This window comes from Stegastes partitus, unplaced genomic scaffold (genome assembly GCF_000690725.1).
Source record: "Stegastes partitus isolate 25-593 unplaced genomic scaffold, Stegastes_partitus-1.0.2 Scaffold226, whole genome shotgun sequence".
In the NCBI taxonomy this organism is placed as follows: Eukaryota; Metazoa; Chordata; class Actinopteri; family Pomacentridae; genus Stegastes; species Stegastes partitus.
Genome location: NW_007577957.1, coordinates 450,774 through 470,036, shown reverse-complemented (window position 1 = coordinate 470,036; position 19,263 = coordinate 450,774). Strand labels below are relative to the sequence as shown.

At 43.7% G+C, this 19,263-nt stretch overlaps 2 protein-coding genes across 2 annotated transcripts in view; one reads left to right on the top strand and one right to left on the bottom strand.

Annotated features, from left to right (window-relative positions):
- The window catches only part of ece2a (endothelin converting enzyme 2a), a 108,312-nt gene extending 107,520 nt beyond the window's left edge, over nucleotides 1-792 (bottom strand). Inside the window, exon 1 of the mRNA XM_008281211.1 lies at nucleotides 564-792. The gene's annotated coding sequence lies outside the window, so the exon portion shown is untranslated. The remainder of the gene's footprint in view (nucleotides 1-563) is intronic.
- Nucleotides 793-9,990: 9,198 nt separating this feature from the next.
- On the top strand, nucleotides 9,991-18,965 carry map6d1 (MAP6 domain containing 1). The gene is made up of 3 exons (XM_008281210.1): nucleotides 9,991-10,529; nucleotides 11,209-11,518; nucleotides 18,274-18,965. Exons 1-3 carry the CDS (start codon nucleotides 9,991-9,993, stop codon nucleotides 18,349-18,351), a joined length of 927 nt encoding a protein of 308 aa, XP_008279432.1. The 3' UTR covers nucleotides 18,352-18,965.
- Nucleotides 18,966-19,263: the final 298 nt, after the last annotated feature.

The following is a 19,263-nucleotide window of genomic DNA, read 5'->3' as shown; positions in this document are numbered from 1 at the left end:
GTGGAGCTTTGTGTTGTGGTGCTTCTCAAAATACTCGACTTCTCAGTGGTTTTGTGTCTGATGGTGAACACGCTCACTTCTTTTTGCCCAACTCACCTGAGATGTTCCTGCATGCAACAAGAGTGCATGTTCTGAGTTTGAAATCAGACAATACAATGATGAATTCTGTCTAAACTGTGCACTTCTACAGTTATGTGAGCAGATAAATAAACATGTGTTGTGCTCAAACTTTGCATTTGTGTTGGCAAATAAATGATCATGAGCTGAGACAATGAGGTTAACGTGTTACTCTTTAAACGCTGCTGCTGTGGCTGCAAGTGTCAACACAAAACTAACACTGAAAACCGTTTGTTTTCTAGTATTGTGTGGTGCTCTTCCTTAGCCACACTTCGCCAAATGAAAGTTGTGATTCACGTTTACGAACAGCGCATGCGCGGAAGAGTCTAACTTGCAGAGCTCTAGCTAACGTTAGTTCAACACATTTACTAGATTTTTTTTTTTACACTCTAACACACGTTAAGCGCACCGGTTTTCAATTACACAATATTTATTTTGTTACTTACGAACTCCTGGTTAACTTCAGCGGCTCTGTAGTCCGTAAAAAATAAAAATAAAAAGCCGGTTCCTAACTGGGGATGAATACACGTGTTGTAATTAAATAGCGATAAATAGTCCGCAGAGAGGCTGTGTGAGCTCAGTCCACGCTCATCTGGAAATATTATAAAAATAAAAACCCCGCTGAGAAATTAAATTAGTCTAAAATCTCAGTCCTTTGAGGAATTCGCTTCTTCTGTTATTTTTCTGATTCTTACTACAGAGCGTTTCACAGGAGGCGGAGCGATACGAGTTAACATTTTAGTGCCCGTTTTCGAAATGTTGCGTTCAAGTGCAGCTTGGAAAAAACAATAAAAACTTCCATGCTGCATTCAGGAAAGCTGTTAACACGCTGCTAGCTGGTGTGAGCAGACAGGTCAGTTTTGTTGCTGTCATATGAACAGTTTCAGTTTGATATGAACAATTAAATGGAGCGTAGGTAATAAATTGTTAAAACAGGAGAGCAACAGCTAAAATACTGGTGCATCAAAAACAATAAATAAAATGATAAACAATAAAAAAAAATTAAAAAATAAAGCAGCTACAGGTAGACCAAAACAAAAAATGGAGACACCTTTGACTTGTTGGTTGATATGGAAGCCCATTTTTATTTAAATTTAGTGGCTCTACAAGTTAGAAGATCTCGATGAAAGGCATTCTGGGAAATGTAGGACCACCATCATTAGAAAACACTAAACATAACTGATCAATAACATGACGTCAGTAAAGTAGGTAGTATGTTGTTTTTGTTGTTGTTGTTGTTGTTTTTCTGCTGGTCAGTCTGTTGGTAAACATGAAGGACGGCGGTTTCTAAACTTTCCAGTGTTTAGTGAAGGTGAAAAGAAAAATAACAGGCAATATATTACATTTTGTCCCCCGTTTTCAACAAGGTGAGACAGAAAGAGAAACACTGCAGAAAAATGCAAGAAATCTCTGAACATGCCGTCACAAAAGAACAAAAGTCAACACCGATACAGTTCCTGGATTTTGTCAAATAGTAGCTGTAATATAAAGGATGTTTTAAGGGTTCGACGTGTTTGTTCAGCAACAGCGAGGATGTGGTGCAATTTGTGTTTGACTGCGTTGATTCACAGATGCAGCAACATGAGTAAATAAAACTGATTATGTTTACTAGGCATAAATATTTTAGAGGTGAAGTGATGAGTTGAATTGTTGTGATGGAGAGGATATTAATAAAAAGAATTTTGATGAAGAAATAAGTCTTTAATCAGGCTAAATGCAATATTTTGCCTGTTACGAGTTTCTTAAATGGGAGGATTTAACATTTTACACTTTAAAGAATTCATCCAAAGATCACAGTGAACATGAGTATTACTAGCAGCCCTGTTACATTTATGAAAAAATCCATCCATCCATTATCTATACACCGCTTAATCCTCTTTAGGGTCATGGGGGCTGGAGTCTATCCCAGCTGACAGGTCACCAGTCTATCACAGGGCTACACTTAGAGACGGACAACCAAGCACACTCACATTCACACCTACGGACAATTTAGAATCACCAATTAACCTCAACATGTTTTTGGACTGTGGGAGGAAGCCAGAGAACCCAGAGAGAACCAATGCTGCACGGGGAGAACATGCAAACTCCACGCAGAAAGATCCGGGGTGTCCTTACCGGGATGCGAACCGATAACCTTCTTGCTGTGAGGCAACGTTGCTAACCATCGTTCCACCTTGCTGCTCTGAAAAAATCTAAAAGTAAAAATATGAAGGTGGCATTTATTAAAAAAACATAACCTTTTCTTCAATCTGCATTAAAAACAGACTAACTAAATTACAAAGTACATAAATATTCTATTATTATTTCTCCTTATAGGTTTACATTGCACTGAAAGCTAAAAGTAAAACTGGGCACGCTGTTCAGCTTATTACTAAAACAATGTATTTTTTCCAAACAAATGAACCACGTGAGACATCAGTCTATAGGAGGAGCTGAGCATTGCATAAGACTTAGTGATGTACAGCTCATAATCATAAATAACATGCTATTTAGCAAAAATTATATCCAATTCCGATCCAGAGTGGGATACAGCATCGTTTCTGCATATTGCTCCGTCCGCTACATCCCAAAGTGACTGAGCATCTTATGCAACCAAAGTTGTGAGTCAGCCAGCAGCCAGTGAAGTTCCAGTCATTTGAGAAGTTTGAAAAGCTTTTTGCCGGTGAATATCACAGCTGCAAGGACAAGAACTGTGAAAACACAGTGAGGCCTCGAAGGCAACGCCAGCTGCCTGATCAACAGAGGCCATGACACTACAGCACTGGCTTCCTCATCGCAGTCTGAGTCACGCACTTTGTAGTTGTTCAGGACATTAGATGAGGTGATGTTGACTCTCTTCGATCAGTAAAACTGTGTGGGATGTTTAGTTGTTGATGCCTTGCTTGTGCGTGCATGATCCCAGAGTGCATGCGATGGAAACAGTGAACAAAGCACGTGTTTAAAGTTGTGATTCTGTTCTGATCATTGCCTCTTTCATACACAGCTGTTTGAAATGCATGTCAGGGTAAATCTGTGGTGTTTATCTACAGGAACTTTTACTCAAGCTACAGCAGACAGCTACTTTTTCAGTTGCAATAGATGATCTGTGTGATGCATTTAAACTAAAAGTGTAATTGTTCACTTGTGCCTGTAGAGGGCAGAAAAGACCAGGTTATACATACCCACAGTTTTTTGGCCACTTTATTCAGGCTACAAATGTTATTGATTTGAAATAAATCATTGCAAACTACTTCCACAGCACCAACTTCTCAGCCTTTTGTAACAGAAATAATTGAAGTTGCTGGGATTTTTTTTTAATCCAGGAAACAAGGAACAAACACATTTTTTCTAGTGATAAACATCTGCAGGCTCTGAAAAAAAAAAACCTTTCCAGTGTTCAGTGAGGTTTTTTAATTAGGTAAATACATAGCTCTGTCAAACTCGACACCTTCAGTCTGTGTTGAAGGATTTATGGTTCACATTTACAGCCTCCAAGCTCAGGTTGATGTAACCCTGATGACATCATGAGGGTTGTTTTCGAGAGCTTACACAAGCAGAACAGTCACATTGAAAGCGGTGCAGAATAACAACACAAACTGTTTTTAGGCCTACTTGCATCAAACATAAATTGCAGCAGAACTACCATGAAGGTAACAATGACTGTCATAGTCAAAAACCTTCACATCCCTCCAGACATGCCATGGGAAAGACCACCTGGGTGAACAGGCCCCGTCCCTGCCAAGTTAAGTCCATTCTGGATTGTGACTAACTTTATGGTATGCAAATTAAAAGGCTGTTTACTCTTGTAATTGTTTTATGTATATGGGTTAGAGAGAGTATATGCTGTAATGTTGTGGAGGGAGAGTTTGGTTACAGAACAGGATTAAAAATAAATGAGCCTATCAGTAGTCAACATGTCTGAATCTGAGTAAACTCACCAGACCCCGTTGCCTTGTGTAACCTCAGTAGGTGTAAAGATACAAGCCAAAGACGACGGTGAGACAGGATTTGCGGCTGCAGAGTCACTGTAGCTCAAAGAAGGAATCAGAGCATACCGTATTAGGAACATTTCCAATAATTCCAGTTATCACCTGAGGCAGGATAACACCCCACCACAGCATGGACTCAGGGTGGGCCTTTAAAGCTCCGTGTTGATGAGCCCAGCAATGGAAGCAGGCCAGGAGGAGAATCAAAACACATCTCTGAAGAATGACTCTGACACTCGTTAGGTTTCCACTCCCATATGTCTGCACAAAACGTAACCGGATCAGACGTATGCACAAGAATACTAAGAAAAGAGAGCAGCGAGGATACAGAAACACAACAACAAATAATAACACTTTGGACATTAAAACAAGCCCTGACGATGACTGAGTGTATTCCGTGTACTTCAGATACACAAACACAAAGGGGGGAAAAAAAATTTTAAATCCCCATAAAATCCATCACAGATCACAGAGAGGTGCTTTATTTCAGGGTTAAAGCATAACAGTATAGAGTGTCAAGCTAAAAACTAGGCACCAGTACAAACATCTTTATAGCTGTCTGCTCATAGTTATCTCTGATGCCACACCTGCAAGCTCAGCTTCCCCGAGGCGGCCGCAGAACATGCACTGACAAAACTCGACGAGAAACATCATCAGCTGCAAAATGAACTCACCGTGTGGAAAATTAGAAGTAAATTGCAGAGAAAAAAGGTTTGTGTCAGTATACAGGCAAATCACTTAATTAAGAATAAGCTGCCAAACCAAAACAATTTGCACCTGTCTGCCAGAAATCTGCAGAAAAAAAAACACTTAAAAAAAAAAAAGGTACTGAAATCTTAAATTTAGCTTTAACAGAGGAGCTACAGATGGGTGACAAATTAAAGGTAAAACCTGAACCATTGATTCTTCTGACAGTATTTGGTAGCTCTGTTATCCTTTAGGAGGCATTTTGCTCACCTTTATCCTGTGATGGAGCCATTTCCGTCCTGATGGGAGCGGTGCCTTCCAGGATGGCGATCGATAGAGCACGAGGGGTCACTGAATGGTTTGATGGGGGCGAAAATAATGTGAATCACAAGCCGTGGCCTTCAAATTCGAAATCTCTCAACACAACTGAACGTCTGTGGAGGTTTTTGTGTTCTCCACCATCATTGTTAAAACATCAAAAGAGGGAGTATCATTTTTAGGACTTCATCCCTCTGGTAGAGTTCAAAGATTTAGAGAATCAGTGTCAGGGTGAATTAAAGCTTGTCTGGTAGCGCTTGGTGATGCAACACTTTACCAAGACTCTTCATGGTGCTATTTCCTTTCATTTGTCAGCCATCTGTAAAAAAGTCCCACTAGTGTGAGAAGTACAATTATTTCACTTTTATAGTTTTTCCACTGAGATCTACTACACTGTACAGTTTACCTCATTGCAAAACAAATGTGTGTATCAAAGCTGTCTCCCAGGAGAGGAAGGATGGAGATGTAATATGATCATAAAAAGGGAAGCTTACTGGACAATCTTGTTTGAAAGGCTCCTAATGGCATGTCTGGTGAGTTTTATCTCACGCTTTTGTTGCTATTGTGTTTATTCTACAGCACCCTGGGGTAGACCCACAACCCACTGGGGGGGATTATGTATCTTATCAGGCCTGGGAAAGCCTCAGGGTCCCCTAGGAGGAGCTGGAAAAAGGTTTCTAGGGAGAGGAGCTGCTTAAATACACTGCTTAGCTTCTGTCACTGTGAGCCAAAAATGGATGGATAGATGATTATGGTATGTCCATGTCTGGTTAGTCTCATTTACTGTATCATTCGCTTATGCAAATATGCTTCACAAGTTTGAAATGTTTGCTGTTTATACTGCATGACTTGCAGCTTTTTCAGCTTTGCAGAGGACCCAAAATAACACACTGGAACTGCAAAGTTCTAGTTTAAACTATTTTGAACGCCATGTTTGATCCGTCAGTCCAGGATGTCCGCTTTTTAATAGAGACTGGTTATTGTACAGCTGCAAAAGGGATTCAGACTTAACATTCATGGACATTTCTGAAGTTTGGGCACACAATGGACACACAAAAAACACAGTCAAACTATTTATTTACTGATACAATACACAGAATATTGTGCTGGTAATGTCACATTGTGTCCTACAGATGGTGGTATCACACTGCTATCTGAGAGGCTGTTACTTCCTGGCAAAAGCTTATTACCTGCAACCAGAAGTTCACTGATAACCTAACCACGGCTGTGCCATTTCATTATCTGTTGTCTGCAGCAAGCTGCTCTGCTTGCACTACAAAGCCTGTGTCATCTATCACTGAAGGTACAGCGGTGTGAACAAGAGCACAGAGAACCTGGAGGTGATTTATGGGCCGCAAGCAGCCGTTCATCTTCATCCACAGGAGTTGCATTTTTTTTTCCTGTGTCAAACTCACCCGAGTGGCTCTTAAACTGTAGCGTCGCCTCCCTGTGTGAGGCTGAGCTCGCCTCCTTCTCTGAGAAACACCTCGAAGAGCGAAGTTGTTCTGCTGCGAGTGCATCAAGGACTTCATGCACATTCTTCCACTCGCTGAAATGCAATCAGCTGTAATTCTTCACATACTCTCAAGCCTGTTTTCTGTAGTCCTTTAAGGCATCTAATCAGCTACTTGAGAAACAAAAAGAGGACCTTGCAGTGTTTTCATTTCTAAAACTTAACTTACAACTTGTTTAATCACAATATTAATGAGGATTTTTCTCTAAATGTTTCCAGAAAGACAATCTGGGGTAAGCCCAGTTTTTTTCTACTGCTCATTTAATTCTCTATATCTAAATAGCAAAATAGCTAATTTTCCAAAAATACATGATTAAATATGACCTGCCTCCTCTGCGGTTAAGATACTTTTAGGCAACTTTCTGGTGTCGAATCCAAGAGTGCACCCTTGTGTTACAAGAAAACAACACAACTTTCTTGCTTCGACAGTAAAAGCAAACCTTTAGATTTCTAGGGAGGAAATAGCTCAGATTTCAGTCCATGGCCCACGTAGTCAGATCCTGAAACATCGTGCCCCTGGACACGGACATGTGAACGGCCTCCAGCCCTCCAACAAGACACTCATAAAATGACCACCGACCCTGAAGCTGTGCTGTGTGTTGTACATTTGTGTCTCCAGCTGTATGTCTTGCAAATGCTTTGCTTCCTGTAGTTATTGTGTGACTCTTCCGTGGTTTGTGTCTGTTTGTAGCTGACCTGCATCCTCTCTCCTTGCAGTTGCTAGTAGCTGTTTGGCATTTCGTTCTCTGTGTGGTCATTTTGAGCATAATTTTGGTTGTGTTGCATCTTTTTGTGGTCATCTTGTGTCTTACTTTGGATATGTTGATTTGCTTAGAGGTTGGTTTGTGACTCTTTTTGGAGTTTTTTTTTGCAAGAGATGACCAGGGGCTCATTCATTAATCAAGCTTTGATAGTCTGACTTGAGCTGCAACATAAATGAGAAAACTGTGAACACCCGAAACATCCAGACAAAAGGTGATAATATTCAGGTGCCAAATGGGCTTACCTGTTTGTCACGAAGGGGGCGACATGAGCATGAGATCCATAGAAGATTGACGTGGGTTTACCGTGAGCTTAGCTATGCCCACATCATTCCACCATAAAGCCACAGTGGGCTTGTGAAGGCTGCTTGCTGGAAACGTCCTTATTTTGTTGCTTTTCTAGTGAATTATCATTTCTTTTGAAGATTTTCATTCCTATAGGTACTGGAATAGATTTTATTTTCCATAGTATTTAAACCACAGATGATACAAATAACACCAATAACAGCATCCCAGGAAGCCTTAGGGTGGCTGTGGCTCAGGTGGTAGAGCAGGTTGTCCTCCAGTCGCAAGGTTGAAGTGTCCTTGGGCACGACACTGAACCCAAAGTTGCTCCCAATGGCAGGCAGCTCTGTCGCCATTGGTGTATGAATGTGTGCGTGAATGAGTGAATGAGAAACGCTATATATAAGCAACCATTTACCATAACAGTGTGACAGCGAGCCTCCATGGATTACATTTTGGTGTGTCAAAACAGGTATAAGTAGGACATGCTGGCTCGCTGACAAGGCTTCCTGAAACACTTTTCCAGAGTTTTTGGCTATGACATGAGATTGCAGTGAAAAGGGTACATGCCAGGAGTTTGAAACAGAAGCAGCTAAATGGAATTCAGCCACAGTTAACAGCGTCATCAATCAGTTTTAGCACATATGATTTACCTGCTGTAGCGTGTCAAAAGTTGTCTGTGTGTGATAGAGTACCTATAAAAGCATTTTCAGCATTGAATCATGGTCATTTTAATTTGGATTATTTCGTTTTTTGGTGTGTTTTTGCATAAAAAAAGCCTATTTCATGTCAAAGTGAAAACAGATTTCCAAAAAGTAATGTTGATTTAAAATATAAAATGTGAAATAAGCAGTTGCATAATTATTTCCACCCTTCAGTTCAGTATTTAGTAAATGTACCTTTGGCTGCTATGACAGCATTAAGCCTGTTTGGATAGGTCTCAGTGAGCCTTGAACATCTGGACACAGCAATTTTACCTCATTCTTCTTTGTAAAATGCTCAAGCTCTGTCATTCATGTCACCATTTACCTTTACAATACTTCAGGTGCTGCTGCCAAGAGGCAATCACACATCATGATGCTGCCACTGCCATGCTTCACAGTGGGGATGGTGTTTGTGATGATGTGCAGTACAAGGTCTCATCAGTCCAAAGAACCCTCCTCCAGTTTATATGCCTTCTGGTGAACTCTCCTCAATATTTACTATGTGCTTCTTCTTTTTTTTTTTAACAGTGGCTTTCTCTTTCTCCACTAGCGTTGACTGGTGAAGAACCCGGGCCACAGTTGCTTATAGTCTCTTCCATCTCAGCTGCTGAAGCTTGTAGCTCCTTCAGAGGCGTCTTGGTGGCCTCTCTCAGTTTTGAGGACAACCTTCATCCCTTATATCCATCCCATGACTTATACTTTTCAATGACCCTTTCACAGAGTTGCTTGGAGTGTTCTTTGTACTACATTCACTGGACTCAGATGATCTCCGTTTCACTAACTGTGTGCTGAATACTCCTGCAATCACTTATTTGACATTTTGACTAACTGACATTACTTTGCAGAAATCTGATTACACTGTCAAAAAATTCCAAAACAATTTGACCATGAATAAATGGTTTTAGAAGTTCATTTAATGGGCACTTATAATAAACCGATGCGTCAAATTTAAACAGAATACTTAAATACCTCTACTTCAGAGGAATTAAGCAGGCTGATGCAACACATGGCAAAGTATAACCTAACTGTGAGTAATTTCGTGAAACATCTGAAAAAAAAAAATCGTTTCCACACATCCTCCAGCTGATCAGTCAAGTTAACACAGTCTCCCAGTCTTTACTGTACGTTGGACGCTGCATCACACTTATGTAACCTCACTGTTGGGGTACACTCATTTCAGGGATTTGCGAGAGAGTAGAAGCCATAAAAACATCTCATGCACGAGTGGAAACCTGCGTTGGAGACGAGAAGTTATATATATTTTTTTGATTTGGAGTCCAAGCAGACGGATGCAGACACCGAGATCCGGCTGGATATGCGGAGAATAATTTGCCACAGATTCCTCTGCATAGTGGAGGCACTATCACAGACCACGTGAGAGGAATATTCAATGACGGTCCCCGACAGACCGGTTCATCTCCGCTGGCACTCCTCTGCTGCTGACATGGACTCTTGGACACTGTGCGCTCTGAGCTTCCCAAAAACGGAGCAGGAGGGAGGGCGACACTCTGTCTGAATGTAACCTCTGATCTTTCCCCCCCTCCCTGTTTTCTGTTCTTTTTCTGTTCTTTTTTTTTCCTGTTTGTTTTCTTCTTCCTCTTCTCTCCAAGTCAGAACAGTAAGCGTAAAGGAGGGTGAGTATGGCTTGGCCGTGCATCAGCAGAGTGTGCTGCCTGGCTCGCTTCTGGAATCAGTTCGACAAATCGGACCTGTCCGTCCCGCTCACCATCCAGAACTACTCGGACATCGCCGAGCAGGAGGTGCGGTCCGTCACCAAACAGGTCTCCGCGTCGGAGCGCGCACCCGGGAATAACTACTCGACCCCGGAGCCCCGCGCCAACAAGGGCTCCCCTCAGGCGCCCGCGGATGGAGCGGGCACCCGGGGATCGTTCAGGGCGCGTAAGGAGCCCAGCTACAAGCCCCGGGAGGACTACCACCCGCCCGGAGTGCCTTTCCCCAGCGTTACGCAGTACAAGCAGGATTTCAAACCCTGGCCCATTCCTAGGAAAGAGAATTTCCCGTGGATTAGTAACGGGGGCAGCAGGGCGGACAGTGTGTCGGACAGTCCGGTGAACAGTTACCACGTCCAGGCGCCGCCGGGGGAGAGAGAAGAGCGGGGCAGGGGGCAGAGGTGGGGGGAGCAGCAGGTGATGGAGGAGAGCAAAACCAGCTCCTACAGGTATGTCAGCCTCCTGCACCTGTTCCTTTACCCATCCACTGCTGCTTTGATGCCTAATTAGACTCATTTATTAATAGTTCAGTGCCTTCCAAGGTCGACCCAGCAAGCCTGCATGGAGATGGGCGGTGGGGGTCATCAATAATTCCCTCACACATTTCACATCTATAAGTGGGAGAGCTCAAGTATGAATGTTTGATATCTGTTTTATTTTTGTGGAAGTATGCAGCTTTTTAGGGCTTCATGCACCAGAATGTTTGGGGTGGTTCACACCCCCAGGTCGAGGTATTATAATAACCTCTGGATATAAAATGCATTTAATCTTTAAAAACACATGTTTCAAAGTTGAACTGTATGTATTTATAGTTGGGTCAATCCAAGACAACTCCAACAACAGAGTTCTTTTCTTAGACGTTAAAAAGCAAATAAGACTTTGTACAGCTGTTTTCACAAGCCTCATGTTGAGTCAACTGATCTGCATTAGTGGAATCATAAAGTGGCCCCTTTAACTCAGTCTTTGGTGATGGTGTATACATTATGCATTACATACATCATCACCGCTACCTTAATGCAAGCGCTGGGTCGCATCCATCCCGTCCACACTTGCCCTGAGCCATTAAAAAATAAGCCAGATGTAAACTTTTACATCTGGCAGCCTACTGATGCGCACCTCTTCCTCCAGGCAAGAGTACAGGCCGTGGACGGGGGTGAGACCAGCCAAAAGTGCGAGGAAAAACCCTCCAGCTCAGTACTCCAGCCCAGGGACGGACGCCACCCACATCCCCCGTGAGACCAGCTACCAGGCTGCCTACAGCGGGGAGGTCAGCAGGCCCGTAGGTCTGCATCAGGGGGAGCACATCATCCCATCTGCTGCCTCCAACGTGCAACCTGCCCCCGTCCCCCACCCCGCCTCAGCTTCACCCTGCCCCTCCAGCCTCCAGCAGAGCATCCTGCCCGAGAGGACCGAGCTCAGCGGAACCGCCAAGGGAGAGGTAGGCGCACGCGTCATTCGGCCTCGAGGAGCTGTTGGTTCAAACAGCTGATTGGGGGGAGCGACAGGTTTCGGATGCTCCTCCTGAAAGTCATCTTCACCCATCTCCCAGGTGGCCTGTTGCTGTTGGAGCATCTCGCAAAAGTGATACAGCATTCTGTCCCTAAGCAGCTCAAAGTGACCCAGCTGTTTAAAACAGGCCATGTACCGTGTTATGTAACGCTGCTGGTGCCACACTCATTACTTTGACCTGAATAAAACAGGGCTGATGAGAACAAAAAAGTAAATGGATAATTCTTCCAGCTGTGCTTCAGTTTGAAACACTTGATTATTTAATCCCTCTTGACATTTTCCTGCAACGTTTGGGGAAATGACTCCCTATCACGCCACAAAACAGGATTTCTACTGCTACTTTAAACACATCTATAATTTCAATGATAAAAACATATTCACCACTATCTCCAAATTTTATAGAACAGTTCTGGGATTAACATGACATGCACATACAGAGCTTTATTGGACCACCACCCAATGTAAGGTTTATGCCACAGATGCCCTAAATTAACAGTACTGGTAGCTAGAAAAATCATTTATTATGTTTCTGTAATGGTTAATACACCCGTATGTAGAACCAAAATGATGTTTTTAACCTCTTCAGGCCCTGAATGCACAATAAAGCACTTGATGATGCTGGATGGTAGCCCAAAAACTATCAAAAACTTTCTCCTTTTACTTTTTTGTGCAACGTGTTAGAAATGACATCAACACATTAAATTCAGATGTTCATTTGTCTTTTATATTTGAAGTCTAAATGATGCAGGATCGAAGGCTTTTGTCCTGCCAAGACGTAAAGACAAAACGGAACAACTCATAGAATAGCTACAGTATAATTTACTTTGCAGTATATTAAAGAGAAGCATCAAAATATGTTCCTTACGTGGCCAGAAACGATCAACTGCGGTTGAAAAATCTCACAAGTGTTCACACATTTAGATATTTTCTCCCAGATCTGTGCTGTCATGAGACAGGACGTAGACAGACAGATGCACAATGGGATTGAAATTTAAAGCAACACTAACAAGGTGAGAGGATTTGCTCAGGACGCTGAGAACTCATCGGTTTAGTCAGGATGTCCCAGATTAAACTGGGTGAGGGGACATATCCCCATTTTCCTCCGTCCGCTGCCTGGGTGCAGTATCAGGTCAGCTGTTGCGTGACAGTGAGTCGGACAGTTTTGGGGAATCTCCAGAGGTTTAGTGCCATCCCTCTTCCCCACCCACACCACTCAATGCCATCTGCTAGTACAGAGCTGTGGCTGCTCTGGGCTGGACCGGGTCAGGATGATTTGTCTGTTTGTAAACTGTGCTGCAACAGCTGCCCCAGTAAAAATCTTAAGCTGCAAAGTAACCGGGAAGGTTAGAAAACATGTTTTTGTAGTAAAAAAAAAAATCCGTGTTTGCTCTCCCTCCTGCAACTGTAGTCTGCTTGGGGAAAAGTGATTAATGCGTGGGAGAAAAATAAGACGACCTTCTGGTCATTTGCATAATTTTCTGAACAATGCCTGCCCTATTAAGCTGTTGTGTCCTGCAATACCACGTGTGATGATGATGGAGGTCGAAGTGAGGGATGTCAATGGCAGGACACAGGCTCTAATAATAACGCTGGCCCAGTTGGAGTAAGAGTTCACGGCATATTAAGAAGGGATGTGCTGCTTGTGGTGTGTCAGACTGTAGGACAGAACACTGCAGTCAAAATTTTACAGCTTGATCTTTCTTTCTTAAAAGTTGTTTTAATTTTCTTGCATTTCAATATTGAATCGTGGGCTAATAAAATTACATTCTTGACAAGAATTTACAAAAAAAAAAGGGCGCATATGTCAAAATAATAACAGATGTTTCCAAAGTATTGTCAATTGATCAAAAATGCAAAATGTAAAATAAGTAATTGCATCAGTGCTCGTCCCCTTTTTAGTGACTCACAATGAAGCATGGTGGTGGCAGCATCATGATGATGGGAATGCTTCTCAGCAGCAGGTCCTGGGAGGCTTTTAAAGGCAGAGGGTAAAATGAATGGAGCAAAGTACTGGAGGACAAACTGATGCAGTCTGCAAGAGAGCTGTGACTTGGGATGAGATCTGAATTCCAGCAAGACAATAACCTGAGGTGTAAATGGTATAAAGACAACAAGGTGAATGTTGTGGAGTGGCCGAGTCAGAGCCCAGACCCCAGTCCGATAGAGAATTTGTGGTTGGACTTGAATTGGGCTGTTCATTTACAACCCCGTGATCTGAAAGAGCTCTGAGTAGAAAGATGGGGTGAAACACCAGAGTCCGGAAGTGCAAGGCTGATTGGGACCTATTGCATTTACTAAATATTAACTTGAAGGTGGCAAATATTTTTGCAATAATTTATTATATGTTTTATAATTTTAATTAATTGACATTACTTTGTGGGGCTGCAAGGTGGTGCAGTTGGTTAGCACTGTTGCCTCGCAGCAAGAAGATCCCTGGTTTGCGTCCCGGTGAGGACACCCGGGATCCTTCTGCGTGGAGTTTGCATGTTCTCCCTGTGCAGCATGGGTTCTCTCCGGGTTCTCCGGCTTCCTCTCACAAGGTCCAAAAACATGTTGAGGTTAATTGGTGATTCTAAATTGTCCATAGGTGTGAATGTGAGTGTGCTTGGTTGTCTGTCTCTAAGTGTAGCCCTGTGATAGACTGGTGACCTGTCCAGCGTGTCCCCTGCCTTCACCCTAAGTCAGCTGGGATAGATTCCAGCCCCCCGTGACCCTAGTGAGGATTAAGCGGCATATAGACAATGGATGGATGGATGAAAACTTTGTCACTTTGTCAAAAAATCCCTCCTAAATTGTTCTGATTGTGATTTAAAGCCAAATTCAAAAGCAAAAACTTCCAAGTTGAGTGAAGACTTTTGTACACTTTGCACTTTTTCAGTGTTCATGCGTTTTATCAGTCATACAACAATCTTCCAGTGTGACACAAACTTGCCTGGCAGCAAATCAAGTTGATCTTAGATAATCCACCCTGGTCACCGATGGCCCACTCACTGCCAACTCGTTATTGACTCACCAGCCCCCTGCAGAGGTGTCTGACCAAGCATTACACATCCCACTCCAGCATGCATTACACCGGGTCATGGCATTCGGCTGGCATTTGTCTGTGAGGGCAATCTCAGTTTTTGCTGCCATTCTGTAAAATGTACAAGAGATGTGTTATCAGCAGCAGGCAGAGGGCTTTCATTTACAGCTGATTCAAAGAGACCGCCTGCGCCTGTCATTAAAAGATTTAATGGCAACGACCCAAATAAGCTGCTGAAATCAAATTCAATCTGCCCTTGATGATAAAGGAGATGAGCAGCCATAAAATTCTCATTATTGTTCGAATCAATTTGTGAAATTGTGCTCTCCCTCACCTATAGCGGATAAAATCCATCTCAACAGATAAAAGCCGCGTCTAATTTTGTGACACCCGGCAGACAGACTGAAACACGGCGACGCTTTTCATGATGAACAAGCTGTGTTTTTCTCGAACTCACTGAACTTGCAAACCTAATTTTAAACACCCCAGTGAGAGGTTGCGGCGAGTTCAGCGAGCGAACGTCTGTTGAAGATGAAACCTGGCTGGTTGGGCTTAAATGCGTGAACTGTGAGTGCGCGTGCATGTGTGTGTGTTTTCGGAATCAGGGCCTGGCAACGCAGCACAACACACGGCAAACAGATTTGTGAGGATGGGCCGCATAATCTGCAGTGTGTCGGGGATGAGCGAGACAAAAGCGCCGAATGAGGAACACATTTAGCAGGCAGAGTGGAACCTCAGCAGGAACTCTTGCTATGACAAATTCTTGGTTGTTCTATAGTCAGCTTAGAGGCAGCGGTGCCCTGAGATTTGGGATTGTGCTTTCAGAGCTTGTGGGCACTGCTTAACTTCTGAATACAATGTACAACAGTGCTTTATTTTGCTGTGGCGGTAACATAGATGTGCAGTGAAGTGATGGAAATGCAGCTCACAATGGTTTTGCTGCATAAAGAGGATTAGATGGCCTGCTGGGACGGTGCACCCAAAAAATCCACTTTCCTGTTGCCTCCTTTCGCTCACTCCTCTCGCTCCAGTTAGTGTGGTTTAGGTGTCACGGGCCTACGCTGAAATCTGGTTTTCCACCTCTGGTGCCTCCCCATCCTGGATTCAGTGAGAGTGATAGTTAGTTGGCTTGTAGGAGACACGAGCTCTTTCATCTAGAGACTGCGTTAAAATGCCGTTTTTGCTTGCCTTTGCTTATTCAGACTGAGCTGCGTAAGTCAGGGTATTGTCACTCAGGTATGCACTTTCATGTGGCATGCCGGCGTTTTGGATGTGTCTAGGGTGGCTTGTTCCACATTTACTGGCAACCTCCACGACTGGCTTAAAGGTGCAACAAAATTTCCCCTCCATACCTTAAACAGAGAAAAGCTTGGTGGAATTACACCTGGTGTCCACACAGCTTTGTTTGGTGTCCATAATTTCGTGTAAAGTACGGAAAATGTATTGCTTCTCTGATTGATGGAAACTGCACCGCTGTAATGGGAGAGAGGCCAATTTTATTTGTTTTGACTGTGAAGTTTTATGGGATTTGTACATGTATAAAGACGTATGAAGTAAGTGAGGAGGTCGACTTTATGTGAATTTTTTTCTCAAAGGGGCTGTAAGGTGGCTCCGTGGTTAGCACCGTCGCCTCGCAGGTAGAAGATCCCTGGTTTGTGTGCTGGTTAGGACGCCTGGGATCTTTCTGCGTAGAGTTTGCATGTTCTCCCAGTGCAATGTGGGTTCTCTCTGGGTTCTCCGGTGGCTGTGACTTAGGTGGTAGAGCAGTTGTCCTCTTATCGTAAGGTTGGTGGTTCGATCCCCCGCCCCTCCACAGTCAAAGTGTCCTTGGGCAAGACACGGAACCCGAAGTTGCTCCCAATGGCAGACTAGCACCTTGCATGGCAGCTCTGTCGCCATTGGTGTATGAATGTGTGTGTGAATAAGAAAACATTGTAAAGCGCTTTGAGTGCAGCTAAGGTAGAAAAGCGCTATATAAGTGCAAACCATTTACATTCCTCCCACAGTCCAAGAACATGTTGAGGTTAATTGGTGATTCTAATTTGTTCGTAGGCATGGATGTGAGTGTGCTTGGTTGTCTGTCTCTAAGTGTCTGCCCCCCCAACGACCCTAATGAGGATTAAGTGGTGTATAGACAATGGATGGATTTTCTCAAAAGACGTACAAACCAGGATGCATGAACTCTGTATGTTACACAGCTGGCATGTATTTAACCGGCTAAAGTAGTTGTTTTTAATTATACATTTACACAATTTGACAGTGCAGCAGCTGAAAAGTGTGTTGGCTAGTATGTTTGTTCAACTTCCTCCAAAGTCAACCACACAAGTTACACATTTTCGACGTACTTGAGACAAATTCCAGACAAAAATGTGAGGGGAAGTTTTACAAACATATCAGCAATGAGGCAGGTTCCCATAGTAATAAAGGTGCAGAAGTCCCACCTTAATCAGCCTGTGTGAAGTGGAGTTTGGTCACTGCATAGGCCAGGGCCTTCTGTATGATGAATGTTGCAGTGATTTTGCAAAAAATAGCAAAATCACTGCAAAGAAAGGCAAAACACATTTGTTCTTCTTTCGCAAATGTGTCTCCTTCTTCTGTTGCCCCCCCTTTTATCTCTTTCATTCCTACTTCCATCATTTTTTTCCCCTCTTCCTCCATTTCTTCTGCATCCCAAACCCAAGTATTCTCCCCCTTTATTGCTCTCCCTCTTCTCTCAACTGGACCTCATCCCAATTCCCACGCTGCCCGGGACTACACAGGGAGAGTCCGCTGCCAAGTTGGCAGAGCTCGGGGGAGGGAATAGAGGGTTGTGTTAAGAACAGGGCAAAGGCAGAAGAAGGGTGAGGGCTGGAGGGGAAGAGACAAAGATAGGGAGGAGACGGGCATGAGATGCACCGTGTGATGGATAGGTGAACGAGAGAGGGAGGGAAGTGGAGGATGCGGGGAGGGCAGTAAAGTGGAGTGCACCGTTTGATGGATTATCTGTTAAAGTGCAATGTTGCACCGGGTTGCAGTCTTGTTTGGCACCAATCTAATTTAGGAGAGAGGCAGACCTGGCCGCTACGCAGAGCAGGAAAGTGTGTGTGGGTGTGTGTGTGTGTGGATGAGGAGGGGGGAGGGGAAGAGGTGAACACACTCACACACCAAACTGACTTGCTGAACAACATGTACCGGCCTTCCCCGCCACCCACCAGGCCGTTACAGTCACATTCAGAGTGCTGCCGGGGAGACCGCGAGCTGACAATCCCCCCCTACAGACTCCGATTGAGAAACTGAAAACACCCATTTTCATCGACAGATCCAATAATTGCTAGAAAGAACAGAGCGCGGTTGAGTTGCTCCACGTTTGCCGGACGTTTTATTTATGTATTCACCACTGTCCCCCCCTGGATAGATGATCGCCGAGCTCTGAGAACGGCTGCCATCAGCAGAACTGAGCAGCACTAAGCAGGAAACAGCGATACAGTCCAGGCTGCTCGCGCTCTGACAGCGGACCTGATGCTTTCTGACGGCTCGGTCCGACCGGTCTCCTCTCATTTCACGGGTCCAGCGAGAGCGCCACAGCTGCTGCTATCGGTTTTCATCTCTCTGAGCATCTTAAAGGCTGCTGTTACACCTCTCACTCTCTCTCTCTCTCTCTCTCTCTCTCTCTCTCGTCCTAGGAACATCTGGTGAGGACCAAACTCCCTCCAAACCCTTCTGCCGTCTTTCAAAGCGGATCGAGGGTCTTCAACATCTGACGGCTGCTGCGATCTTTCCAACCATTCCACTTTGACCGGTTTCAAATTTTTAACGGAATCAACAGGGGAATGTTTTCAGTCCATTCCACAACACAAGAATCTATGCAAGGGAATGTATTGTGATGAAGCCTGTGGAGCTGCGGCGTGGTGATCGACAACCTTCCTTTTACACTCCTTCCTGCCCCCCACCCCACCCGACCCTCCTCGTTACTATGGAAATGAATATGCATGTAACACAATAGTTTTAAAACAAGCTTTCTTTTTGTTTTTGCGGTTATAGACGCACAAGAAACTGGCTGCTCTGTGTGTGTGTGTGTGTGTGAGTTTGTGTGCGCGCCTGCCGATTCGTCCCTTTTATCGTACATAGTGTTGAGTCTGCACCAATGACGTTGTTTGTCATCGAGTGCTTTAGAGTACTACGTTGCCCTTCGGTGTTGCTAGAAATCTGCTCGAAAATAAGTTATTTCCTCAGTATTCAATTCATTTGCTATTTTGGGAAAGTATTGTTCGGTCTCATTTTGTAAATCTATTGTTAAAGAAAAAAAGCGCAAATATATGATGTAAGTGAAATCGCAATAAATGATTATTAGCTAGGTTCTTAGCACTTTCTCTCAGACGCCTCCTCGGCTGGATTTTTTTTCTTGTTCCGTGAATCATTAGTCATTTACGGGATTTGCATGAATGGAGTCCTGATTGCAATGGACTGCTATTATTCAAAAGGTTAGGTACTATGAAAGCAGATTCGGAAGGGAAAAATCTGCAGGCTCAGCGGACAAAATAATATATTTTCTGAACTGCAAAGTATATGTGCATGCAGATGGTTTTAATTAGGCCTCAGGTGAACACAAAGGAGGTGAGTGGAATCCTGTTTGTTGTACTCAAAGCATTGAAACTTCATATGAAAGGAGAAGT

Bases quoted from the DNA above. Each gene is read 5' to 3' on its own strand.
- map6d1 (XM_008281210.1), top strand. From the start codon at position 9,991: ATGGCTTGGCCGTGCATCAGCAGAGTGTGCTGCCTGGCTCGCTTCTGG. The intron at 10,530-11,208 runs GTATGTCAGCCT...CTCTTCCTCCAG, and splicing joins AGCAAAACCAGCTCCTACAG to GCAAGAGTACAGGCCGTGGA. The intron at 11,519-18,273 runs GTAGGCGCACGC...CTCTCGTCCTAG, and splicing joins GCGGAACCGCCAAGGGAGAG to GAACATCTGGTGAGGACCAA.